Here is a 27,360-nt window from a genome sequence, read left to right on the forward strand (position 1 = left end):
GTACCAGAGGAGAGGAAACCAATTCCAATGTCAACTAGCATAGGGCCAGGAAGGGAAGCTGGTTGGCCAGCAGCTTAGTGGGAACAGAGTTGAGAGAGCAGGAGCTGAGTCTCATGGACAAGATGAGCTCGGAGAGAGCATGAGGGGAGATAGGAGAGCAAATAGAGAAGGACGTGGGTTCAGGGCTCGGTTTGGCCGAGGTGGGGGAGAATACAGCAGAACCAGCTGAACGAATAGTCTCAATCTTAGTGACAAAGAATTACAGGCAGCCTATAAGAAATTCAGCCATTCCCATAGCCCCATACTTTAAAAAAAGATTAAAGTTCAATTTGTTACAGTAATTATTGAAGAAATGTTAATCTTTTTTAAAAAAGGGTATCTGAAGGCAGCTCTCAGACTACTGTGCTATCACACTGCACAGGCACAGTGAACATACTGCACAATCTCACTCGGCAGCCTATCCTAAAGGTCCCAAGCAGACCATTAACTAACTCAGATGCAGGTTCACAAGGTTCTACTTTAGCTTTGTGCCCGGAGTAAAATTTCCCATCGGCGTGGCACTCTGCGAATAAACAACCCCTGAAATGGATGCTGTTCAATGATGCACTTTATATCCCCACGTCTTCCTTTTCCCTCGCAAGCAGGTCAGTCAGCAAACCATGAACTCTGGCTGCCTGGAAGGTCCTTCCTGCTTATACACCAGCAGGGTTCAAAAACAGGAAAGATCGTGGCAGACAGCCAAGTCCACCAGCAGCTTTGCAGCAAACACAATTGAGAACAAGCGTTGTTTTGGACAGTCTTTCACCTAAACACTGAGTTCATACAAAACTGTTTATTTTAAAATCACAGCAGACCAGATAAGGATTTTATGCCATTAATAAACAGGCTGCAGTCAACAAGGACCTTGAATGCAGCAGGCGTAACAAAAGATTCATCTTAATTTTTATAAGAAAGCTCCAGGAACAGAGAAACGCCTATACAGCAATATTACTGGTAGGGTTCCCTAGCAATATTACTAGTAAGATTGCCTTGGCGTCTCCAGGAATTAAAGATTAATCTCCTGCAAGCAACCCAGGAGAAAAATCATAGGGTATTAAAAAAAATTGTGTGGGTTTTTCATTTTCTTTGAAGACTTTTGTTTATTAGTTACAAAAATATTGGAGATGGGGGGGAAAGGCTATTTGACTGGATGGGGCAGTTGAAGGCGGGAGGTCACGTGGTAAAACTGTGGCTCAGTTGATAGCACCCTTGCTTCTGAGTCAGAAAGTTGTGGGTTCAAGTCCCACTCCAGAGACTTGACTTGAGCACATAAAGCTAGGCTGACAATCCCAGTGCAGTACTGAGGGAGTGCCGCACTGTCGGAGGTGCCGTCTTTCGGATGAGATGTTAAACCGAGGACCCATCTGCTACCTCAGGTGGACGTAAAAGATCCCACGGCACTGTTTTGAAGAAGAGCAGGAGAGTTATCCCCAGTGTCCTGGGGCCAATATTTATCCCTCAATCAACATCACTAAAAAAAAATTAGCTGATCATTATCACATTGCTGTTTGTGGGAGCTTGCTGTGCGCAAATTGGCTGCTGCATTTCCTACATTACAACAGTGACTACACTTCAAAAAGTATTTCATTGGCTGTAAAACGCTTTGGGACATCCAGTGGTCGTGAAAGGCGCTATAGAAATGCGAGTCTTTGTCTCTCTTTCAACCAGAATTGACGACGCTAACTGACATGAATCAGTCATTCATGAAAGAAAGACTTATGAAATAATACTGAGTGGCCGGCGGGTGGCGCTGTCCAGGGAGAGTATAAATACTCGGGCACGGGCCCAGCTTGCGCAGGACATTCTTAACAGGAACTAGTGAAGAACACAACTAGACCTCCATGTTGTAAAACAGTTGATTAAAGCTTTGTTTAACGCTTAGACCAAGTGCCTAGTAGTTCTCTTACGTCACTAACTACTAGGCCTGTACTGACAGTTTTTAGTACCACACCAGAAAGGATTAAATAATGTATGAGAAGCTAGTCTCAGTCAAGACACTTTAAGGAACATCAGTTACTAAAATAAAAGGCCATTCAACCTACCGGGCCAATTCCACAGATGGAAACCACTCGATCCACATCCACCAAATTCCCTACCGGTCATGTCCTTTCACTATCTGGTTACAGTGAACACCATGTCAAGTTCAGTTTCACATTTACTTGTCCTATATTTTACTCATAGCTCAGAACAGAGATCCGTCTAACTTTTCCTTTAAATGGAGTTTTTGTCTAACACATTCGCCACAGTAGGTGGCAGCAACGTTCCCACTAAGCTGCGCGCACGCACGGCCGCGCAGTCATCCGCGAGGTCCTGCGCAGGCCGCTCGCCGGCATTTACACTGTAGATACCGCGCACGCGCAAACATTTGAATGGGCCACACACTGGGGGGTGGGGGGCGGGCCGCACAGGAGGCAGCGCAGCCTATGGGGAACATTGGGTGGCAGCTTGTTACATAATAATCTATGCAAAAATGTATGCAATTAACAGCAGTTATTAGACTACTAGGCTACGTAGCCGGAACAATCGAGTCTACAGAGGTTGTGCTGGGGCCGTTACAAAGCACTGGTCAGACCTCCCTTGAGGTATTCTGGTCATGACACCAAACAAAACATATACAAGCACTAGAGAGCGTGAAGTAAAGAGCAAGAAAGACTAAACCGAACGGGGTGACTGATTACAGAGAGGGAACGGTTAAGGAGAAACCTTCTGAGATATCTAAAATATTAAACAGGATCGAGTAAAACACAGAATATTACTTAAAATAAAACCAGGAAGGGACATAAATTGAAATTTGTGAAAAGTAAACAGATATTAGGAAGAACGCCTTTACTCGAAAGGGGTTAAATGTTTAGAATAATCTGTCGCACAGGGTAGTAGAGAGTAAAATATGAGGGGCTTGTTGCTTTAATGGAAGTGTTAGTGTACGAGAGGGATGTGCGGCGATGGAATGAATAACCTTTTCCCATCCTTCACTGTTCTTGTGTTCCTATTCCTCTTGCTCACACACAGCTGCAGTACGCAGTACTGGCACTAGTAAAGCTGTAATAATTAACAACTTACTCGGGTTCTGTTTTCATCACAAATGTTTGCTGTGTCTCATTAAAAAGATCCATTTAGACAAAGAAAATGTGACATGATTTAAACATATGGAGATTGCACGCAAGCAGACCAAACTCTCTGTCTGCTGCTTTGAATCATTCTTGCCTTCCATTTGCATGGAATTATTAGGCTGGCATCCAGGCCCTTCATATATAAGGACATCACATGCACAAGTTGCATATGTATGAGACAATTTACTCTGGGGTAAAAGGGGAGAAAATACCAAAGCTGATGACTATTACTGTTCTCAACTAGACAAGCGTAGAGAAAATGCTACAGTATCAGGGGCATGCACACTGCGGTAGTCCATAATCAAAGCTAAACAATGGCCTGGGGGTAATGCACCTCGTACTGTGGTGCTGACCCATACAGGACTAAAGGCGCTATATAAATGTAAGTTAATTGTCCCAGCTTTGTGAGGCTGCGGGATTCACTTCCGGGGTTAGTGGCTGAGGCAGAAACAATGTCAACAGTCAAGATTAGATTGGATAGGTAGATGGAGGAAAAGGATTTGAAGGAAGGTGGGAACAGGCTGGGTAAATGTAATTAGAACTATTTGCCCGCATGGAGGGTCAACGGCAGCATGGACTGGTTGTACCGAATGGCCTGTTTCTGTGTCTATGCATAGCTCTGGTTTGTGATCAATTATCTGACCTCAGTGTGATGCTGGGAGCACTACAGGTTTTATTTTATTCGTTCCTGGGATGTGGGCGTCGCTGGCAAGGCCAGCATTTATTGCCCATCCCTAGTTGCCCTCGAGAAGGTGGTGGTGAGACACCTTGAGCCGCTGCAGTCCGTGTGGTGAAGGTGCTCCCACAGTGCTGTTAGGGAGGGAGTTCCAGGATTTTGACCCAGCGACGATGAAGGATCGGTGATATATTTTCAAGTCAGGATGGTGTGTGACTTGGAGGGGAACTTGGATCTGGTGGTGTTCCCCTGCGCCTGCTGCCCTTGTCCTTCTAGGCAGTAGAGGTCGTGGGTTTGGGAGGTGCTATCGAAGAAGCCTTGGCGAGTTGCTGCAGTGCATCTTGTAGATGGTACACACTGCAGCCACGGTACGCCGGTGGTGGAGAGAGTGAATGTTTAAGGTGGTGGATGGGGTGCCAATCAAGCGGGCTGCTTTTTCCTGGATGGTGTCGAGCTTCTTCAGCGCTGTTGGAGCTGCACTCATCCAGACAAGTGGAGAGAATTCCATCACACTCCTGGCTTGTGCCTTGTAGATGGTGGAAAGGCTTTGGGGAGTCAAGAGGTGAGACACTTGCCGCAGAATACCCAGCCTCTGACCTGCTCTTGGCCACAGTATTTATGTGTGAATCTCAGCAATTAAAGCTGGGGAAGAAAGGGAACGAATCGATACCTTATGGTACATTTACTCATTAAGCTATTAGGGGAACCGTTTATTGGATTGCCAGATCTTGGTGAGCACTTCCTTGGGTTTCAGAAGACTTTCAATGAATGCGAGCAGACCTCCTTCGATGTTGCTCACAGTGAGTAGGGCTATAGGCTGTTTTATGCTATGTAATCCAGTCACGGTGGTAGTATGCTCTATCTATACTGGGAGTTTGCCACCAACTTCAAAGCCATTACCACCAAGCTCCCATTACAGGTGTGGCAGTGGTGCTGCTACTGTTGGAGGCACCATGCACAACCAAAGTAGATGGTTTTCAGCCTTGTCTCAAATGGTAATGTTGCTGTTTGCTCACAATGGGCTGGATGTTGATTCTGGAGGCGTGTAGGAGGTGGGACTACAACTTTCGGGGTTGTGGCCAATGATTTGTGATTTTCACTTGATCAACCTTGTTGAGCCCGCCCAGTGGGCTCAGCAGGCCAATTAAGGGCCGCCCAGCAACAGGTGACGTCACAGATTGACATTTCATCTGTCAAGAGCTTTTGACAGATGAAATATCAGCGTTTGACAGCTCTTTGAAGCTGTCAAACACTGACAATCTGTATACGAAGTTAATTCCTTCCTCTCAGGCTGATTTAGAGATCTCTCCAGAACAGAAAGCTGAATGCTGCAACTTTTGACAGCTCGCGGCCATTCTGCTTTCTGTGCCGGTGAGATGAGGGACTCCTGAGACCTGAAGGAAGGAAGGCTGTAAAGGTAAGTAAAACTTCTTTAAACACTTTACACACACCAAACACACTTACCTCTTCACTCATGCACCCATCACTCACCTGAACACCGGACATCTCGAACCCTCCAAGTCCTTCAGCCCGACGGCCCGCCTCGCTAACTTGGCGTGGTTTGGAGCCGTCGGAAATCCCACACTTCAGGAATAAAAATAGGGATTAGGCTAAAAACTGCCTGTTAACTACCTGTTAACAGGCAGTTAATTGGCACTAATCCCCTTCCTGCCTTGGGGAGGCGGGTCCCAGCACAGGTCGGGTACCCACCTCCTTTGAAACTGGCGTGGAGGTGGGTTGGGGGCAGGATGGGTTCGTGCCCCCCGATTTCAACCCCCCACACGCCTCCAATCCCGCCTCCATGGCCCAATGAAAATCCTGCCCAATGTGTCATCAGATGGCACATGATATATGGCCACCAGTGAACTGAGCAGCTGAAAAGCTCCTACCCAAATCTGTGCCACCCTGTGAAGCAATGTTGCAATCACCCACAGCCATTGTTACACCAGCAAAGCATTCACAATGACTCTGAAACAACAGCGAATGTAGAGGCTTGTGCACGTTTAGTTGTATTAAACAGGGCTTGGCTACTAAGGGAGTGCCGCACTGTCAGAGGTGCCTGTCTTTCGGATGAGACGTTAAACCGAAGCCCCGTCTGCCCCCTTGGGTGAACGTAAAAGATCCCACGGCACTACTTCAAAGAAGAGCAGGGGAGTTCTCACCCGAAACATTGACTCTATTTTCTCTCCACGGATGTTGCCTGGCCTGCTGAGTTTTTCCAGCATTTTCTGTTGTTGTTTCAGATTTCCAGCATCTGCAGTATTTTGCTATTGTACTAGAGTTCTCACCGGTGTCCAGGTCAATATTTATCCCTCCACCAACATCACCTAAACAGATTAACTGGTCATTATCACATTGCTGATTGTGGGATCTTGCAGTGCGCAAATTGGCTGCCACCTTCCTACATTGTTATTGTTGTATTACAACAGTGGCCACACTTCAAAACTTCACTGACGGCAAAGCACTTTGGGACGTCCTGAGGTCGTGAAAGAAAGGCTTTTTTTTAATGCAAGTCTTTGATTCCTCACCCTGTAATAGAAAAGGGGTAGTGGGAACTGATATATAAAACGCTCCATTCCTCTTCATATCATCCCATCTCAGCAAACAGGAAATCAAAAGTGCCATTCGGACTGAATACACTATTTTTCTGGGGCAAGAAACACTCGGGCGGATTAACGCAGGTCCTACGGGGCCTCTCCCTGGGCAAATTTGGAGCCCCACGTTTTGTGTGTTAATAGAGTGGGGGGGTTGCAAAGAGGCCAAGGCCCCAAGAATTCTTCATTCGCTTTGGGGCACCACTTACACATGCCTGAATGAAGGGCCTCTATTGCTTTTAAAGGACTGGATGAATATTCAGTGACAGCTGTGCAGCAGCACTTTAAGCATTACCCTAGCCGGGGAAGGGAACCTAATGGTTTGATTCTCGTACCATTTACATTGTGGCTCAACGCATATATATGGATTTACTGCGCCATAAAAATAAAGGTAGTTAAACTTCTGTGGCGTCTCCCTCCAGGAGGTTTCCCGGGCCTTTAAATAAAATGAGGTTATACTGGCGTACCGCTAACTTCCCTCGAATATCTACTGGCCAGTTAGTAGATTTTCATGGTTAATGGCTTTGAGTCGCACAGTATTTGCACACTTGTGAGGCATTCATTCTGTGGCAACTGCTGCGACTCTTTCCTTTGAAGTTTGCAATGTGCAATTGGGAAAGCGGCTGAGGAGGCCGTGAGCAAAGAGGGGTTGTTTGTGCCTGGGAAACAGCTGCACTCGTGCTGCTATTGTGCACAAATGGTCAAACAGTAACTGGCAGGCACAAATTCAGAATCCTTCCTAAGCAAACCGGACCCGTGATACAACGGGCTTTCCGTCTGGTATTGCAATGTCACTGGTACGTTGACACAGTCACTGAATCCCACCCATCCATATAATTTTAGAAATTGTAGAAATCTTGCTTGTGCAAGTCCCCACAATACTCAGAGGTTTCCTGCCCTCAAATTTTCTCTCTACCTCTCCTGAAACTGGAGATGCATGTTGGTGCGCTGACAACCCTGCAATACCTTTCCCAGGCAGCCATGTCTCAATGGCTGAGTCTCCGGGACTGTCAGGCTATCTGGCCATCAGTGATATCACAGCCTAGTCTGATCCCATTCTCACCCTATGTCGACATACATGGATGTCCCAGCAAGGGTCACACAGTGAGATACTAAACAGCACAGCACTTGTACTTCTCACAATCTAGTATACTGTATTCGCTGCTCACGATGCGGTCTCCTCTACATTGGGGAGACCAAATGCAGATTGGGTGACCGCTTTGCGGAACACCTCCGTTCAGTCCGTAAGGGTGACCCCGAGCTTCCGGTCGCCTGTCATTTTAATTCACCGCTCCATTCCCACTCGGACCTCACCATCCTTGGCCTCTTGTATTGTTCCACGGAAGCTCAACGTAAACTCGAGGAACAGCAAATCATCTTTCGATTAGGCACTCTGCAGCCTTCCGGACTCAATCTCGAGTTCAACAATTTCAGATCATAACCTCGGCTTGTAATTTTTCCACTCCTTTCCCCCCCCCCCCCCTTTCCTTTTGTTTCTCTCTCACACCTGGCAGCTATCTCCTGCCCTGCCAGTACACTTTGCACCTAATCTCAGCCTATTACCATCTCGTCTAGCTCTTTTACTTCTTTTGTTTCTTTCACTTCTTTTGTCCGATCGCAGCCCTGCCTTCGATCTATTTTCTTTTCTTTCTAGTTTTGAAGAAGGGTTCGACCCGAAATGTCAACTCAAATTTCTCTCCACGGATGTTGCCTGACCTGCTGAGTTTTTCCAGCATTTTCTGTTGTTATTTCGGATTTCCAACATCTGCAGTATTTTGCAATCGTACTAGCACAGTAGAATTGGAATCAGTCCACAAGGGGTTAATAATATACCCTATTCAGGAAGCTGTTTCTTACAGTCTCTTCTCAACACATTCTTGCTAACGCTGTCTCTGGTGACGATTCACCAGGGTAACTGCTGACAGAAATCCTATTCAATACTCCTCATAAAAGAGGTAAATTAAAGACTACAAGAAGGTTTCCGGAATATGTGGGCCTCTTTGAAGATCATCCTTAATAAACAGTATCCAAGCAGTTACACATTACCGCAAACAGTTAATTTCCTGACTATTAATGAGTCTCTTCTTGGCTAGACTGTCTTCACACCAGATAACAGAGGAAATCGCATTCTGAGATAGCTGACACCCATGAGAAATACGCAAAGTAATATGAACAAAAGGAAGGAACCTGCATTTCTACAGCGCCTTTCATGATCTCAGGACGTCCCAAAGTGCTTTACAGCCAATTAAGTACTTTTGAAGTGTAGTCACTGTTGTAATGTAGGAAACAGCAAGCTCCTACAAACAGCAATGTGACAATGACCAGAAAATCTATTTTAGTAATGCTGGTTGAGGGACAAATATTGGCCCAGGACGCCGGGGAGAACTTTCCTGTTCTTCTTCCAAAAGGAAACCCATGGACATCAACAACAGACTGTATTTTATGTACCTAGGCATGGACTAAAACAACAAAAGTTGCAGTCCAGGTCTTGGAAGAGCAAACTAGCTGAGCCACTCTCCCACACTTAACCGGCTGCGCGCTGGAACAAGTTTGGTGTAAACAGACTGTTCTCTGGCTTCCTGCATACGCAGACTGGCAGCAAGCTTCCAGCCAGTGTGTGTGCGGGAAGTAGTGACATCATGACATTGCGTCACGATGTCTCTACAACAACAACAACAACTTGCATTTGTATAGCGCCTTTAATGCAGTAAAACATCCCAAGGCGCTTCATAGGAGCGTTATCAGACAAAATTTGATACGGAGCCACTCAAGGAGATATTAAGACAAGTGACCAAAACCTTGGTCGAAGAGGTAGGTTTTAAGGAGCCACTTAAGAGATATTGAGATGGAGCAGTTTAGGGAGGGAATTCCAGCGCTTAGGGCCGAGGCAGCTGAAGGCACGGCCGCCAATGGTGGAGCGATGAAAATCGGGGATGCACACGTGGCCAGAATTGGAGGAGCGCCGAGATCTTGGAGGGTTGTAGGAGGTGCCAATGTAAGTCAGCAAGCACAGGGGTAATGGGTGAACGGAATTTGATGCAAGTTAGGATACGGGCAGCAGAGTTTTGATTGAGCTCCAGTTCACTGAGGGTGCAAGGTGTGAGGCCGGCCAAGAGAGCATTGGAATGGTTGCGCCTTGAGGTAACAAAGGCATGGGTGAGGGTTTCAGTAGCAGATGACCTGAGGCAGGGGCAAAGGTAGGCGACACGAGTTGGAGCCGAAAAGTATTGAACATTAATTTATGGTTCGAGTGTCACAGCTATAGGGTGTTTATTTAGCATTTGCCCCTAAAGTTTTTATTATTTTGACACAATAAAGCTTAGTAATGCAGCTTTTAAAAATGTTTTCATTTTTCTCAGGAGGTCTTTCTTGGATATGCCTGGCAGTTACCTTACTTGAAGGTTTATTCTTTTCAAAACCAGCTGCAACCACTTTTTGAGATAAGGAAGATGCTTCTGGTGCGAGTCGGCTTGTATTTGAGCCTTTCAGCAGAATTGCCACAGTTTTGGAAATAAGATAGCAAATGGCGTCAGAGAAATGGGTTTTACATCATTTTAAAAATTACACTGGCATGACAATGTATTTCTGTGATGTGTGATGGGGACAGTTGGCTTGTTTATGTGAGTGCAGCACCATAATACACCAAGTTTGAAAGTTGTTTTCAGATCGCTTGTGATTGAAGGTCCCTTTGCTATTGTGTCGAACCCAGGGAGAGAGCCATGCCACCTGTGTTATAGTGGTCAACATCCATGGGGAACACGAGGAGAGTCCTGGCCAATATTTATCCCTCAATCAACAATATTAAAAACTCATCATCTCATTGTTGTTTGTGGGAGCTTGCTGTGCGTAAATTGGCTGCCGTGTTTTCCTACATTACAACAGTGACTACATTTCACAAAGTACTTCATTGGCTGTAAAGTGCTTTGGGACGTCCTGAGGTCATGAAATACCCTATGACGTGGAGTTTGCACATTCTCCCCGTGTTTGCGTGGGTTTCCTCCGGGTGCTCCGGTTTCCTCCCACAGTCCAAAGATGTGCGAGTTAGGTTGATTGGCTATGATAAATTGACCCTTAGTGTTAGGGGGATTAAATACGTGGGGTTACGGGGATCAGGTGGGATATGTGTCGGTGCAGGCTCGATGGGTCGAAATGGCCTCTATCTGCACTGTGGGGTTTCTGTGATTCTGTGATTCTGTGACGTAAGAAAACTACTAGGCACTTGGTCAAAGTATTAAACAAAGCTTTAATCGACTGTTTCACAACATGGAAGTCTAGTTATCCTTCACTAGTTCCTGTTTACAAAAGTCCCTGAGCAAGCTGGGCCCGTGCCTGAGTATTTATACTCTCCCTGGACAGCGCCACCAGCAGGCTACCCAGTATATTTCATAAGTCCTTTCTACATAAATGGCACGATTTATGTCACCCTATATAAATGCAAGTTTTTTAAATGTAATAATCAATAAGGCTATATAAGGCAGGGGAGTTTTCCCTGGTGTGCTGGCCAATATTTATCACTCAACCAACATAACAAAAACAGATTACCTGGTCATTATTACATTGCTGTTTGTGGGACCTTGCTGTGTGCAAATTGGCTACCGCGTTTCCCACATTACAACAGTGACTCCACTTCAAAAGTACTTCATTGGCTGTAAAGTGCTTTGAGACGTCCAGTGGTCGTGAAAGGTGCTATATAAATGCAAGTCTTTCTTTTTTATAACAGATTACAAACCCCATCCTGGAGTTGGTCAATCAGGCCCATCAGAGAGCACAAATATCAGCTCCTCATGCTTGTCCCTATTCGCCATGGGGTAACCTTTCATCCTCAGTACCAGCAGCTGCTCTTCTTCGTCTTAGGCAGTCCCTCGGAACTAAGGATGACTTGCTTCCACATTAAAATTGAGTTCTCAGGTGACTGATGAGTCCAATGCGGGACCTACAGTCTCTGTCACAGGTGGGGCAGACGGTGGTTGAAGGGGTGGGTGGGTGGGGTGCTTGGGTTGACGTGCGCTCCTTGCGCTGCCTGCGCTTGGCTTCCGTTTGCTCCGGCAAAGAGACTCAAGGTGTTCGGCACCTTCCCGGATGCTTCTCCTCCACTTTGTGCGGTCTTGGGCCAGGGATTCCCAGGTGTCGGTGGGGATGTTACACTTTTTCAAGGAGGCTTTGAGGGTGTCCTTGAAGCGTTTCCTCTGCCCACCTGGGGCTCCCTTGCTGTGCCGGAGCTCTGAGTAGAGCGCTTGTGTTGGGAGTCTCGTATCGGGCATGCGGACAATGTGACCCGTCCATCGGAGCTGATCGAGCGTGGTCAAAGCTTCGATGCTGGGGATGTTGGCCTGAGCAAGAACACTGACATCGGTGTGCCTATCCGGCAGCACAGAGCTTTTCACACCAGAAGCCTATATTAGAAATTCAGCCCAGGGCTTTCCATGCAGGAAGCTCTGTGCCAGGAGAGATGAAGATGAAAATTTATCCCCATGTTTGTGCACTTTACATTTTAGCCATGATTTCAGTGTGTAATATAATGCATTTAAGGGAAGGCTAGATAAGCACATGAGGGAGAAGGGAGTAGAGGATTATGCTGATAGAGTTAGATGAGAAAAGACAGGGGGAGGCTCGAGTGGAGCGTAATTGCCGGCATGGACTGGTTGGGCTAAATGGCCTGTTTCTGTGCTATATACCCTATGTTTTTTTTATTTGTTCATGGGATGTGGGCGTCGCTGGCAAGGTCAGCCTTTATTGCCTATCCCCAATTGTCCTCGAGAAGGTGGTGGTGAGCCGCCTTCTTGAACCGCTGCAGTCCGTGTGGTGAAGGTACTCCCACAGTGCTGTTAGGGAGGGAGTTCCAGGATTTTGACCCAGCGACGATGAAGGAACGGCGATATACTTCTGAGTCAGGATGGTGTGTGACTTGGAGGGGACCTTGTAATCATTTTTATTTGCAGTACATTAAATAAACCTTCTTGACAGGGTCACCGTAGGCTAGAAGTCACTATTGGCAATAAATGTTGATGAGTGTACGCCATTCTTTTGCCTGCTATTTTAAATGGAGGTGTTTATAGGTTAGTGCCTATATTAAAATAACAGATGTAGGATTGCTGTACAAACCTGTTGTGCATTCATCCACTAAATGACCAGTGATAATTGCCATGTGTTAAGCCTTTAAAACAGAAAATGTTTAAAATACAGGGGTATCTAAAAGAGGAAAATCTAGGCTACTGTTTCATGTGACCCTTCATCAAAACTTGGTTCTCAGATTTTGTTTTGATGATCTCGACTCATTCTGATCTCCCCTGAAGCTACTTAAAATATTTAAAATCAGCGTCCCCTATAAACAGGTAGGTCTGGCTACTTCTGGGTTACCATGGGGTCGGACAATGGCAGACGATAGTGAGGAATGTGCTGTCGGTTGGGATTATTGTAGGTTCATGTTGTAAATGTTTACAGTTCACAAATTAACTTTGTGCATCTGGGTTGAGATTTCCCAGTGAAAAGACCGAAACCGTGAAAAGTTGGATTGAAGTCTATCCAACTATTTTGATTTTCATACTCAAAATATTTGGAACCCTTTAAAGGAGAAACTATTTTGGCTGGAATGACAGAATTACAGGGAGCGCGGAATGACAGAAAACACAACAAATAAAGTGTCAGCAAAGCAAACATTTTTCTGTGGAGGGAGGGAACGTTCCCAAATCCCCCAGAACAAAAAAAAACCTCAGGAAATTAGAGGAGAAAGTTGTTGGAGAAATTATTAAAAATTAATTTAAAAGGCTGGCTCTGGTTGTTCAGACTGTTTACACTGAATCGAAGTATCTAAATCTAGGCTCAATCCGTACAAATTTATTCTGCAGTTATAAGGCAACCGATTCTCCATTTCTAAGCAGTGTCTCCACAGAAACCTTAGCAAAACTTTAAAACAAATATGGGAAACTCCAAAGTCAATTTTCTCTTTCCGTGCACGTCTATGCTGAGGGCAGTGGGGGAGGGAGATTTATCTGCAGAGCAAGAGGCAGAGAGTAGAAGCAATAGGCAGAATGGGATCAACAGCAAATTCCCTGCTTTCCCTCATCTTCTCTGCATTGGTTTTGGCGTTAAGCCACAAGCAGAGATTTATTCGCTTTATATTGAGGTGGATTTGAAGCCCAGATTCGCCAAATTTACATCCGCTCCGACAACCAATTCCACTGTAAACAAACCGCCAAGCACCGACACCAAATTGGTTGGCTAGTTTCTTTAGAACACCAGCATTCAGGATCGCTGTTGGTCGATGTCCTGCATGGTGTGCTTTTCAGCCACATATGTGGAGGCTGGGTCATTGAATATATTCAAGGTGGAGATAGACAGATTTTTGAACGATAAGGGAGTCAAGGGTTATGGGGAGCGGGCAGAGAAGTGGAGTTATGGCCAAGATCAGATCAGCCATGATCTTATTGAATGGCGGAGCAGGCTCGAGGGGCCAAATTACCTACTCCTGCTCCTACGTCTTATGTTCTTATATGCTGAGAAGACCCTAGGTTTGATCCCTGGTCTGTATTGAGCTCGCTAATCTCAAGCAGGATGGTGGCAAAGACATTACAATAAACCTCACTGACACACACCCGCAACTACTTCCCCCCACCGCGCCACTTCTAGGAAGGGGGAAAAAGAAAATCGGACAGGGTTCCCTCGATCCCTGCTGGAAAATGTGACCATTAGGAGGACTTGTATTATGATCCTCTCCCACAATTGATCCGACACTCATTCTCAAGGTTCAAACATGACTGTACATATAGTTGGCAGATATCAGCAGTTAATGGTACAATTCCTGTACGGTTAGTATATCTCATACATTTTGATGAACATTTGACCTACAATTTGCAGCAGATCCTCGCCCCATAATATTATCCTTAGAAGCTGTGCTGTGCAAAAGGCATGCTTCAAAGGGAGGTGCGGTTGGTGTTTTTTCCCCCATTAGTGAGAAACACAAACAAAAACATAATAATGAAATCTGCCAACACTTCACAATTTTAGCACCGTGCTCAAGATTTCCCCAGGCAGCTTACATCACCATAACTTCATGTGTGTCATTTTATGATGTTCCCCTCCAAAGTCTATTCCCTGTATAAACAGTGTTTGTAGTACCAACGTTTGCAATGACTGTATTTCCAACCTGCTCAACCGCTGGTACAAAAATATACATATTGGTTTCACTTCTCAGCTTTTAGAAGTTTATTTTTTTGCGTCACTCTATGAGGTATTAGACTTTTATATCCTACATGACATTGTCCCACCATCTAATCCCATTGTGGCTCAGAGGTAATACACTTGCCTCTGAATCAGAAGGTTGGGGGTTCAAGTCTCACTCCAAAATCTAAAATGATACTTCAATGCTACACTTTTGGAGGTGCCGTCTTTTGTATGAGATTTTAAATACCACCAATATCTGTCTAATTCAGAAAGTGAGAGGACACTGAAGTCACTTAAATAAACATGATTTTTTTTATATGACAGTGGTCATGCAAACTTCTTCTGAACTGGTACCGTATCAGCTCATCTCCCCACCAGAACCAATGGTTCATATGATGGTCTCATGTCTACCTGAAAACTGGCACCGCAGAAAGTAAAGGGCAATCATTGATGCTACACATATACACAAGAGCCCACACACTTCTACTCATAACGATAAGACAGTGATCTAATCTCTGTTTACATCTGCTACAATTCAGTTTATCCTTAGGTGTCATTACAATGACTCATTCTGTGCAAACATTCTTAAATTCCTAAAGATAAGCACAGATTAGGGCGGTCACTTGGATATATTCTGCTAAAAACAAGAACAAAATAGCCAGTAATGAAACACCATGGATGAATAAAGAGATACGGTCAAAATTGATATGAAAGCGAAAGGCATACGCCAAGTACATAGACAATAAAAGGAGAGGATGACGAAAGGGAATATGAAGAGGTTAGGAAAGAAATAAAAAACAACTATGTGGAAAACAAAGAGCTACTACAAAATTAAATTATCAAAGAGTATAAAAATAAATAGTAAAGTTTTCTTCAGACACATAAATAACAAAAGAAAAATCAGGATAGGACTAGGGCCACTAAGACATGCACAAGATAAACGCACGGGTAATGACAGCGAAATGGCAGAAGTATTGAATCGTTACTTTGCCTCCGTATTTATCAGGAAGACTAATGGTGAACATGACATTAGAAGCAATCAAAAAAAATATAATGACATTTAAGGTAGAAATGTGGGCGGGGGGTACGGGTAGAGAGATAATTGAAAACTAATTTAGAGAGGATAAAACCCCCGGTCCGGATAGATTGTATCCATGCATATTAAATGCATCCACTCATAGTAAAAGAAGTTAGAGAAGAGATAGCAGAGGCACTATTCCATATATTAAAACATTTATTAGAAAAGGAAATAGTCCCAGAGGACTGGCAGACAGCTATGTGTTAGAAGTGGCTCAGTGGGTAGCGCCCTCGCCTCTGAGTCAGAAGGTTGTGGGTTCATAGTCCCACTCCAGGGACTTCAGCACAAAAATCTAGGCTGACATTCCCAGTGGAGTGCTGCACGGTCAGAGGTGCAGTTTTTCAGATCAGATGAGATGTAAAACTCAGGCCCCTTCTGCTCTCTCAGGTGGATGTAAAAGATCCCATGGCACTATTTTGAAGAAGAGCAGGGGAGTTCTCTCCAGTGTCCTGGCCAATATTTATCCCTCAATCAACATCAATTAAAAAAAAAATTATCTGAATATTATCTCATTGTTAAATTGGCTGTCGTATTGCTTACATTACTACACTTCAAATAGTACTTCATTGGCTGTAAAGCACTTTGGGACGTCCGGCAGTCATGAAAGGCGCTATATAAATGCAAGTCTTTCTTTCGGTATTTAAAAAAGGGAGACAGAACAAGTCCAGGGAACTACAGACCAGTTAGCTTAATTTTGATGGTAGGAAAGATAATGGTATCTTTACTCAAAGATGTAATAGAAAAACATTTAGAAATCGAAAATATAATAAAGAACAATCAGCACAGATTTCAAAAGGGAAGGTCATGCTGGACCAACCTTATTGAATTCTTTGAAGAAGTAACAGAAAGAATAGACAAGGGTAATGCAGTAGATACAGTATATTTGGATTTTCAAAAGGGCTTCGATAAAGTACCGCATAGTAGACTCATCTCTAAGGTCAGAGCATGTGGAGTCAGGGGAAAAGGATCAGAATGGATAGCAAGCTGACTACAAAACAGAAAACAGAGTAAGGGTTAAGGGTAGATACTCAGACTGGCAAAATGTGGGAAGTGGTGTTCCACAGGTATCGGTGCTGGGACCACTGTTGCTCACAATTTGCATTAATGATTTGGACACGTGAATCGTAAGTACAATTTCAAAATTTGCAGACGCCACCAAATTGGAGAGTGTAGTTAATACAAAGGAGGAGGACTATGACAAAATACTAGAAGATATTAATAAACTTACAGAATGGACGTTTAATTGGCAAATTATTTCAATATAAACAAGTGTGAGGTGGTGCCTTTTGGTTGGAAGAATAAAGAGGCCACATACTGCTTGGATAATAAGAGTCTAAATGGGGGAGAGGAGCAAAGAGATCTATGAGTACAGATACACAAATCACTAAAAGTAGTGATTCAGGTTAATAAGGCCATAAAAAAAGAAAAAACAAGCACTGGGGTTCATTTCGAGAGCAATAGAATTGAAAAGCAGAGAAGTTGTTAAACTTGTATAGAACCTTGGTTAGACCGCACTTGGAGTACTGTGAACAGTTACGTAAGAACATAAGAAATAGGAGCAGGAGTCGGCCATTTGGCACTTCGAGCCTGCTCCACCATTCAATGAGATCATGGCTGATCATCTACCTTATCTCCACTTTCCTGAACCATCCCCATATCCCTTGATTCCCTTAATATTCAAAAATCTATCGACCTCTGTCTTGAAGATACTCAACGACTGAGCCTCCACAGCCCTCTGGGGTAGAGAATTCCAAAGATTCACCACCCCCCGAGTGAAGAAATTTCTCCTCATCTCAGTCCTGAATGGCCGACCCCTTATTCTGAGACTGTGACCCCTGGTTCTAGACTCCCCAGCCAGGGGAAACATCCTCCCTGCATCTACCCTGTCAAGCTCTCTATATTAGAAAAAGGATATAGAGGCACCAGAGAAGGTGCAAAAATGATTCACAAGGATGATACCAGAACTGAATATTTACTTATCAAGAAAGGCTGAACAATTTGGAGCTCTTTTCTCTAGAAAAGTGAAGGCCGAGGGGGGTGACTTGATAGAGGTATTTAAGATTATGAATGGGTTTGATAGAGTAAACGTAGAGAAAATGTTTCCACTTGTGGGGGAGTCGAAAACTAGAGGTCATAAATGTAAGACAGTCACCAATAAATCTAAAAGGGAATTCAAGAGAAACTTCTTTACCCAGAGAGTGGTGAGAATGTGGATCGCACTACCACAGGGAGTAGTTGAGGTGAATAGCATAGATACATTTAAGAGGAAGCTAGATAAGCACGAGGGAGAAAGGAATAGAAGGATATGCTGATAGGGGTGGATGAAGATGAGTGGGAGGAGGCTCATGTGGAGCATAAATACCAGCATAGACCCATTGGACTGAATGGCCTGCTGTAGACTCTATGTAACAATGGAATTTGTATTGGTTTACAGGTGAGTATCCTGCTCTGTTGAACAGTTCCTATTTTTTTCACTTGACACAATTGGAGTACATAACTACACTGTTAACTTCAGGGCTGCATGCAAAACTAGCTGTGAGGCTAATTTCAGGGGTTGATTTTCATTAAGCTGTCGGGAAGGAGGCGGGACTACAACTTTCAGGTTTTAGTCCCGCCTACATCGACGTCGGGCCAATCCACGCGATTTCCCATTGATTGACCTTGTTGAGCCCACCCAGCACGCTCAGCAGGCCAATTAAGGGCCACCCGGCAACAGGTGACGTCACAGGCTGAAATTTCATCTTTCAAGAGGTCTTGAGTCCTTCTCCACAGACTCAGTTAGAACTCACACCGGCAATGAAAGCTGAAGGCTGTCACTTTTGACAGATCGCAGCCATTTTGCTTTCAGTGCCGACTGAGTGATGGACTCCCGACGCCTACAGGAAGAAAGGCTGTTAAGGTAAGTACAGGTAATTTAAACTTCTTTACACACTTTAGACACACCATACACACTTACCTTTGCACTCATGCACCCATCACTCACCTGAACACCGACATCGCGACCCCTCCAAGTCCTTCAACCCGACGGCCCGCCTGCTCTAACCTGGCGTGGTTTGGAACCGTCGGGAATCCCACACGACACCCCTCAAAATAAGGATTAGGCTAAAAACTGCCTGTTAACTACCTGTTAACAGGCAGTTAATTGGCACTAATCCCTTCCCGCCTGGGGTTGGCGGGTCCCAGTGCGGGGCGGGGACCCACCTCCTCTGAACTTACGTGGAGGCGGGATGGTGTCGGGACCCCTGAATTCGGGATTTTTGCCCCCCGTCTGCCTAAAAGCCTGCCTCACGGCACTGAAAATCTAAGCCTCAGGACGTCCCAAAGCACTTTACAGCCAATTAACTATTTTTGAAGTGTGGTCACTTCTGTAATGTACAAAACGTGACAGCCAATTTGAACACAGCACCCACAAACAGCAATGAAATAATCTGACCAGATAATCTGTTTTAGGTGTTGGTTAAGGTATAAATGTTGGTCAGGAGATCAGGAGAACTCCCCTGCACTTCTTCAAATAGTCCCATGGGATCTTTTACATCTACTCAAGAGGGCAGACGGGGCTTCGGTTTAATATCGCATCCAAAAGACAGCACCTCCAACAGCATGGCACTCACTCAGTATTGCACTAAAGTCTCAGCCTGGATTATGGGCTCAAGTCTCTGGAGTGGGACTTGAACCCACAACCTTCTGACTCAGAGGTGAGCCACAGCTGACACTAAGAGGATGTGATTTGTTCAGGAAAGATTTCTACATTGCTGCAGAATTTAGACTTGGGTAGAATAATTGATGGGTGTGCAGTGATCTCAAAAATCAGTCATTGCTACAGAGGTACTTCTTCAATTACTTGTTTTCATCCCATTTTTTTTGTATGGGCCAAAAAGGAGGGTCCGTAATTCTGTGCGCTGGGGATGAGGCACGTGTGTCAACTATTCAACACAGGATACACAGCACGGTCTTGGATGGGTCGGGCATACTGCAACCTCAACAAACCAGACTCACCAATTCTCTTCTAATTCCATTAATGCTGTTGTTTGAAATTGGGATGGGGTGGGGGAGTGGGGAAAGAGAACTCCTCCTCAAACTTTGAAAGGAGCCTCAGGCCAGTATGCACCAAACTACTACTTTATACAAGCACAAATGTCCTGTTGTCCTTTATCCAGGGCCCGCACCATCAACAGCTGAATGTAAATCATGCATACCAGATGATATATTTGCATAACTCACTGGATCCAGCCTGCTGAGATTTTGCTGAATGGCAGACTGCTTTTTTAAATAAATCTTGGCTGGAAGCATTAAGCAGCTCACCAGTTAGATTTCCATTCTACGACTTCTTTAAAGAGTAACTACAGCCGTCAGTTTAATTTTTAATTGCAGGAGTCAAGTACAATTATTTTAGTTCCTTTGATGAGATTTCCTATTACTTGATGACAGGCTGCTGTATAAAAGTAGGCCTTCCCTTTGGAACAGAGCCATTCAGTTCAAAAAAAAGGTTCCTGATTCAATCTCTGATCTATTACCAAGTTAGCGGATCTCAGGTAGAACTGAAGTTCAGTACAACTGTCGTTCATGGGATGGAGGAAATCAGATGGTATTCCCATTCCTAATTGCTATACATTGGAAAATGCACATGTGTAATTTTTAAAAATTCATTCCCAGGATGTGGGCGTCGCTGGCAAAGCTGGCACCTATTGCCCATCGCTAGTTACCCTGGTTTAAGACAACTTAGTTGCTTGCTCGGCTACTTCAGAGTCAACCACATTGCTGTGGGACGGGAGTCACATGTAGGCCCCACTCGGTAAGGATGGCAGGTTCCTTCCCCAAAAGACATTAGTGAACCAGTTGGGTTTTCATGACAATCAAACAACTTCATGATACCAATGGCAAAATACTGCGGATGCTGGAAATCCGAAATAACAGCAGAAAACGCTGGAAAAACTCAGCAGGCCAGGCAACATCCGTGGAGAGAGAAACAGAGTTAAGGTTTCAGGTCGAAACACTTCTTCAGAAGGGTTTCGACCTGAAACCTTAACTCTGTTTCTCTCCACGGATGTTTCCTGGCCTGCTGAGTTTTTCCAGCGTTTTCTGTTGTAACTTCATGATGCCCATGGCAGCTGTTGATGATTCTGCCATTCCCATTTACACCTCTTCTAGGCTCATCTTTTGTTTCTTTACTTGCCCCATTACCATCTTCTTTTGTCTTGCAACATCATCCCTTTTGTCATTTAATCTCTCCTGCCTTTCCACCCTATCACAGACCGTCCCTTTTGTTCTTTCCTCCCCTCCCCCCTCTCCCCACCTCTGCACCCGCTTAAAACCTGTTCCATCTCTAACTTTTTCCAGTTCTGACGAAGGGTCATTGACCCGAAACGTTAACTCTGTTTCTCTCTCCACAGATGCTGCCTGACCTGCCGAGTATTCCCAGCATTTTCTGTTTCTATTTCAGATTTCCAGCATCCGCAGTATTTTGCTTTTGTAACTTCATGATACCAGTTTATTTCCAGATTATTTTTTTTTTTTATAAACTAAATTCAAATTCTTGAACGGCCTTGGTGGAATTTGAACTCTACAGATTATTAGTCTAGGCCTCTGGATTACTAGTCCAGTAACATAACCAGTACAAGGCTCAATGGGTGTCGGGATGATTCCACCATAGAGTCTGACTGTGGTTCCAAGGTTCAAAATAACCTATGACCCCAACACTGCCCAAGCTCACGCCACGAGCATTTGGGTTGAGATACCCAAGTGTGCAGGCCACCCACACAACTAGCTCTCAACATAAAGCAGCACATTCAGAACAGAATAGGAGATACCTGGGGGCAGGTAGGGGTGGTAGATTTAACACTACAATGCTAAGTATAAAACATAAAAACATAGAAGATAGGAGCAGGAGTAGGCCATTCGGCCCCTCGAGCCTGCTCCGCCATTCAATGAGATCATGGCTGATCATCCAAATTCAGTACCCGGTCCCTGCTTTCCCCCCATATCCCTTGATCCCTTTAGCCTTAAGAAATATATCTAACTCCTTCTTGAATATATTTAATGTATTGGCCTCTACTGCCTTCTGTGGTGGAGAATTCCACAGGTTCACCACTCTCTGGGTGAAGAAATTCCTTCTCATCTCTGTCCTAAATGGCCTACCCCTTATCCTCAGACTGTGACCCCTGGTTCTGGACTCCCCGCCATCGGGAACATCCTTCCTGCATCTAGGCTGTCCAGTCCTGTCAGAATTTTATAAGTTTCAATGAGGTCCCCTCTCATTCTTCTAAACTCCACCGAGTACAAGCCCAATCGACCCAATCTCTCCTCATACGTCATTCCTGCCATCCCAGGTTTCAGCCCAAAAGGTCTCCCCATCTCATTTCCCACTGCAGATACTTGTCTGATTCACCAAAATACTAATATTTGAAACAAACATTACCACAGGAGAACGTTACCCTGTCACCTATTGAAACGAAGCACTGGGATGTAGTTGCCCTCGTCCCACTATGATTCCTCAAACAGCGAGTATCCAGTCTCACATAAACCACCTGGGGAGGTCGTCAGGCAGAGATGGGTGACACTTTTCCCCCCAAAGGAAGGGAAACACCACCCAGAGAGTGGTGAACCTGTGGAATTCTCTACCACAGAAGGCAGTAGAGGCCAATTCATTAAATATATTCAAGAAGGCGTTGGATATATTTCTTAAGGCGAAAGGGATCAAGGGATATGGAGAGAAGGCAGGGACAGGGTACTGAATTTGGATGATCAGCCATGATCGCATTGAATGGCGGAGCAGGCTCGAGGGGCCGAATGGCCTACTCCTGCTCCTATCTTCTATGTTTCTATGTTTCCTCAGCTCCATTTAAGGGGGCTTTGACTGAAGCTTGAGACCAAGGGCCATGCAATCGGTCAGGTAAAGGGGGCGTGACCTGGGGAAGTGAAGGAACACAGGTAACAAAATATTGGAATAAGGGCTGGGGAGGAAGAGGGGGAAGTAATTGTCAAAATAGCTTAAACTAGGATTTAAACAGTCATTGGCTAGAACCCCTCCTTAATGACACTAACATCGATTGTAGATAAGAGCAAGGATTATAAAAATGCATCTAAGATTAAAAAAACATTTACAGCACTGATTTGTAAGTTATTGTCGTCAGGCAAATTAAACCGACAAGAAAACACAACGAATTTAACGCCACTGATGCCAATTCTCTTCCTCCCTCTCTAATTCTGAGGTAGCCCATGATATTTGGGGCCAATTCGAAATGGTTTCTGTCAGGGGCTGATCATTGGACCCTCCCCCCCCCAAGACTGGACAATGCTGGCTGGGTTCCCCCCTCCCCATCATTCCACCGACCTTTACTCACTTAACCCTAGAACATAAAACTAAGAGATAGCACAGTGCAAAAAAAAATCTTGTGTATACACACACACAGCTTAAAAGGGAATACGTTTGACTAAATTGTAAACATAACACAGGTAGAGCGAGCCAGCAGACACAGCCTGAGACCCATCCGCTTGTTACACACCCTGTTGACAATACCAACAGGATCGCGCGTTGGCTGAAATCCACACGCCCTTGTCAATTTCAGCTGATGAAACTCCCCCAACCGTCAGCGTAGTTTCACCTCCCCATTTTATATATAGAGGGGGGCTTCAAGACAACATCAGCAAAAAAAAATCACCCATCCCCTCCTGGCTTGGTTGAATTGATGGCACCGCAATGTAATGGCACCGTTTGTCATTGTTCATCTCAACACGGATCCCCCCTCACCCCCGCAATCGGTGTTTTTTGCACCATTCAAGGCATTCTTCCCCTGCCGCCGTACTGCCTACAAAGAGAAGAGTTGTTATGCAGTGAAAATGAATGTGCCGTGCATCCAGTTTGGATTATTTTCTTCTTCTTCCCACCCTCCTCTCGTTGTCTAATCTACACTGGAGACTGGCCACCCAGCAATGCAATCTTGATGCGGCTGAAAGCGAGAACCGAGTCAGCATTCCTCCTTCTCTCTCTCTCTCTTCCCCCCACCCCCCGGTTCCTTGTTGCGTTCATTGTGCTGTACTCACCCTGCACCATTGAAAGCGCCAGCGTTTTGGCCAAGGCTCCCCACACACTCCAACCCAGCAAACACAGGAGGGTGAGTCTAAAAGCCGCAAGAGGTGGCATTATTACAGGGACATCACTGGATTCGTCTCTCAGAGAGATCTCAGCCACCCATCCACATTCCCTGGAACACGCCGAGGCTGCTGATCCCGAATCCTCCTCCTCCTCCTTCTTCTCCCCCTCCTCCTCCTCCTCCCCTTCGCTCCAGCCGCATCCAGCTCGCAAATCGCGTAATGGTTTGTTTTAGTGTCTTGAGAGGGGAGGGGAAAAAACCCAGGATCCTTCCCCCAGCGCCATCCTCTGTCCCACTCTGGCATAGCGGCGATCAGCCAGTTGTCCTTAAAAAGGAAATACTGTTCTTACAATAACAACAGAAGACGCTGGAAAAACTCAGCAGGCCAGGCAACATCCGTGGAAAGAGAAACAGAGTCAACGTTTCGGGTCGAAACCCTTCGTCAGAACTAGGTTGAAGAACCAAACGGAGATCCCGTCAAAGAGAACAGCATAATGTTCTTATAGAATGGTTACAGCACAGGAGGGCAAGAGCACTTCAGCCAGTCCCACTCCCCCGCCCTTTCCCCGTAGCCCTACAATTTTTTTTCCTTCTTCTACTTATCCAATTCCCTTTTGAAAGCCACGATTGAATCTGCCTCCACCGCCCTTTCCGGCAGTGCATTCCAGATCATAACCACTCGCTGCGTAAAAAAGTCTTTCCTCATATCCCCTTTGGTTCTTCTGCCAATCACCTTGAATCTGTGTCCTCTGGTTCTCGACCCTTCCGCCAATGGGAACAGTTTCTCTCTATCTACGCTATCTAGACCCCTCATGATTATGAACACCTCTATCAAATCTCCTCTCAACCTTCTCTGCTCTAAGGAGAACAACCCCAGCTTTTCCCACGTAACTGAAGTCCCTCATTCCTGGAATCATTCTCGTAAATCTTTTCTGCACCCTCTCTAAGGCCTTCACATCCTTCCTAAAGTGCGGTGCCCAGAATTGGACACAATACTCCAGTTGAGGCCGGACCAGTGTTTTATAAAGGTTCGTCATAACTTCCTTGCTTTTGTACTCTATGCCTCTATTTACTCCAGTATGCTTTTTTAACTGCTTTCTCAACCTGCCCTGCCACCTTCAACGATTTGTGCACATAAACCCCCAGGTCTCCCTGTTCATTCACCCACTTTAGGAATGTACCCTTTAGTTTATTATGGCCTCTCCTCATTCTTCATCTTATTTCGATTTATAATCCAATGCTGCAACTCTGCAGTACGGCTAAATGTCTAGGGGGTCAAATTAAAATGGTGTCATTTTAGTGGAACCCACCTAAGATGGGAGTAGGTTACAAAGAGCAATTCCTCCCCAATCATAGCCACACAGAAGAAAGATTTACTTTTTAGGTGTCAGCTGTGGCTCAGTGGGTAACACGTTCACCTCTGAGTCAGAAGGTTGTGGGTTTAAGTCCTACTCCAGAGACTTGAGCACAAAATCCAGGCTGACATTCCAATGCAGTACTGGGGAAGTGTCAAAGATGCCACCTTTTGGATGAAATGTTAAACCAAGGCCCTTTCAGGTGGATGTAAAAGATCCTACGGCACTTTTTCAAATAGTTATTCTTCAACCAACATCACTAAAACAGATTATCTGGTTATTATCATATTGCTGTTTGTGATAATGACCAGATAATCTGGGGTTTTTCCTACATTACATTCAAAAAGTGCTTCATTGTCTGTAAAGTGCTTTGGGACATCCGGTGGCCATGAAAGGCGCGATATAAATGCAAGTTTTTTTCTTTTTTCTGTTTGTGGGAGCTTGCTGTGCACAATTTGGCTGCCATGTTTCCTACATTACAACAGTGACTACACTTCAAAAGTACTTCTTTGGCTGTGAAGCGCTCGGACATCCAGAAGTCATGAAAGGCGCTATAGAAATGCAAGTGCTTTTTCACAGAAAGTAATAGATATACAGGACAGATTCTCAGTGAAAGTAATTGGTGCCTGTTAACTCCTCAAAAAGGAATTGCATACAGTTGAGATTGGCGACCGCAGGAATAGATATTGATTGAGGTGATCAGATACACAACAACAACAACAAGTATTTATATAGCGCCTTTAATGTAGTAAAACGTCCCAAGGCGCTTCACAGGAGTATTACAAGACAAAAAAATTTGACACCAAACCATATAAGGAGAAATCAGGGCAGGTGACCAAAAGCTTGGTCAAAGAGGTAGGTTTTAAGGAGCATCTTAAAGGAGGAAAGAGTGGTGGAGAGGCAAAGAGGCTTAGGTAGGGAATTTGAGAGGTTAGGGCCTAGGCAACAGAAGGCACGGCCACCAATGGTTGAGCGATTATAATCAAGGATGCTTAAGAGGGCAGAATTAGAGGAGCGCAGATATCTCGGGGGGGTTGTGGGGCTGAAGGAGATTACAGAGATAGGGAGGGGCGAGGCCATGGAGGGATTTGAAAACAAGGATGAGAATTTCTAAATCGAGACGTTGCTTAACCGGGAGCCAATGTAGGTCAGCGAGCACAGGGCTGATGGGTGAATGGGACTTGGTGCGAGTTAGGACACGGGCAGCCGAGTTTTGGATGACCTCAAGTTTACGTAGGGTGGAATGTGGGAGGCCAGCCAGGAGTGTGTTGGAATAGTCAAGTCTAGAGGTAACAAAGGCATGGATGAGGGTTTCAGCAGCGGATGAGCTGAGGCAAGGGCGGAGATGGGTGATGTTACGGAGGTGGAAATAGGTGGACTTAGTTCTGCAGCGGATACGTGGTCAGAAGCTTATTTCAGGGTCAAATATGACACCAAGGTTGCGAACAGTGTAATTCAGCTTCAAGACAGATGTTAGGGAGTGGGATGGAGTCAATGGCTGGGGAACGGAGTTTGTGGCGGGGACAGAAAACAATGGCTTCGGTCTTGCCAATATTTAATTGGAGAAAATTAGATGCATCTGGGGCTGGGGTAGCAGGAGGCAGAGCAGGCCAAGGTGAAAGGTGGAAATGTGGGAGAGGACGAATATTTAGCAGTTTTGGTTCATTTCCTTAGAGAATCAAGGAGTGTTTCTACAGAAATAGGATTAATAGGTTGGGGTAGAACCCATGATAGTATGAATTGTGCACAGTCTGTGTAAAGGAGGGGGGTGGATGGGCTGAATATCCTTTTTCATTCTAATTTTCTTATCTGAAATCATGATACTAACATAAGCCATTCTAAAGTGAGTTGGTGTGGTCACATTCTTTCCTAAAACCATGGCTCCATCCTTGCACCAAGAACTACAATATTCATAAGAACAGGAGTGGGCCATTCAGCCCCTTGAGCCTGCTCCGTCATCCAATTAGATCATGGCTGATCTGGACCTCAACTCCATTTTATAGCCTTTGTTCCATATCCCGTGATACCCTTACCTAACAAAAATCTATCGATTTCAGTCTTGAAAGCTCCAATTGTCCCAGCATCCACAGCCTTTTGAGGGGTATAATTCCAGATTTCCACTACCGTTTGTGTGAAAAATAGTGATCCTGATTTTCCCTGCTAAATGGCCTGGCTCTAATTTTAAGATGGTGTCCCCTCATTCTTGATTCCCCCACCAGAGGAAATAGTTTCTCTGGATCTACCCTATCAAATCCTTT

At 45.0% G+C, this 27,360-nt stretch overlaps 1 protein-coding gene across 4 annotated transcripts in view; it reads right to left on the reverse strand.

The window, feature by feature from the left end:
* The window catches only part of fam171a2a (family with sequence similarity 171 member A2a), a 405,278-nt gene extending 381,318 nt beyond the window's left edge, over positions 1-23,960 (reverse strand). For all 4 annotated transcript variants that reach the window (XR_015073442.1, XM_085966228.1, XM_085966229.1 and 1 more), the window contains exon 1: positions 23,698-23,960. Coding sequence is in view for 3 of the 4 variants with exons in the window: in XM_085966228.1 (XP_085822354.1) it covers positions 23,698-23,797 (100 nt within the window). In the remaining variant the exon portion in view is untranslated. The remainder of the gene's footprint in view (positions 1-23,697) is intronic.
* Between the last annotated feature and the right edge of the window lie 3,400 nt (positions 23,961-27,360).

The sequence above is a fragment of the Somniosus microcephalus genome, chromosome 24 (assembly GCF_052327205.1).
Source record: "Somniosus microcephalus isolate GS21.2 chromosome 24, FLI_Smic_1.0, whole genome shotgun sequence".
In the NCBI taxonomy this organism is placed as follows: Eukaryota; Metazoa; Chordata; class Chondrichthyes; order Squaliformes; family Somniosidae; genus Somniosus; species Somniosus microcephalus.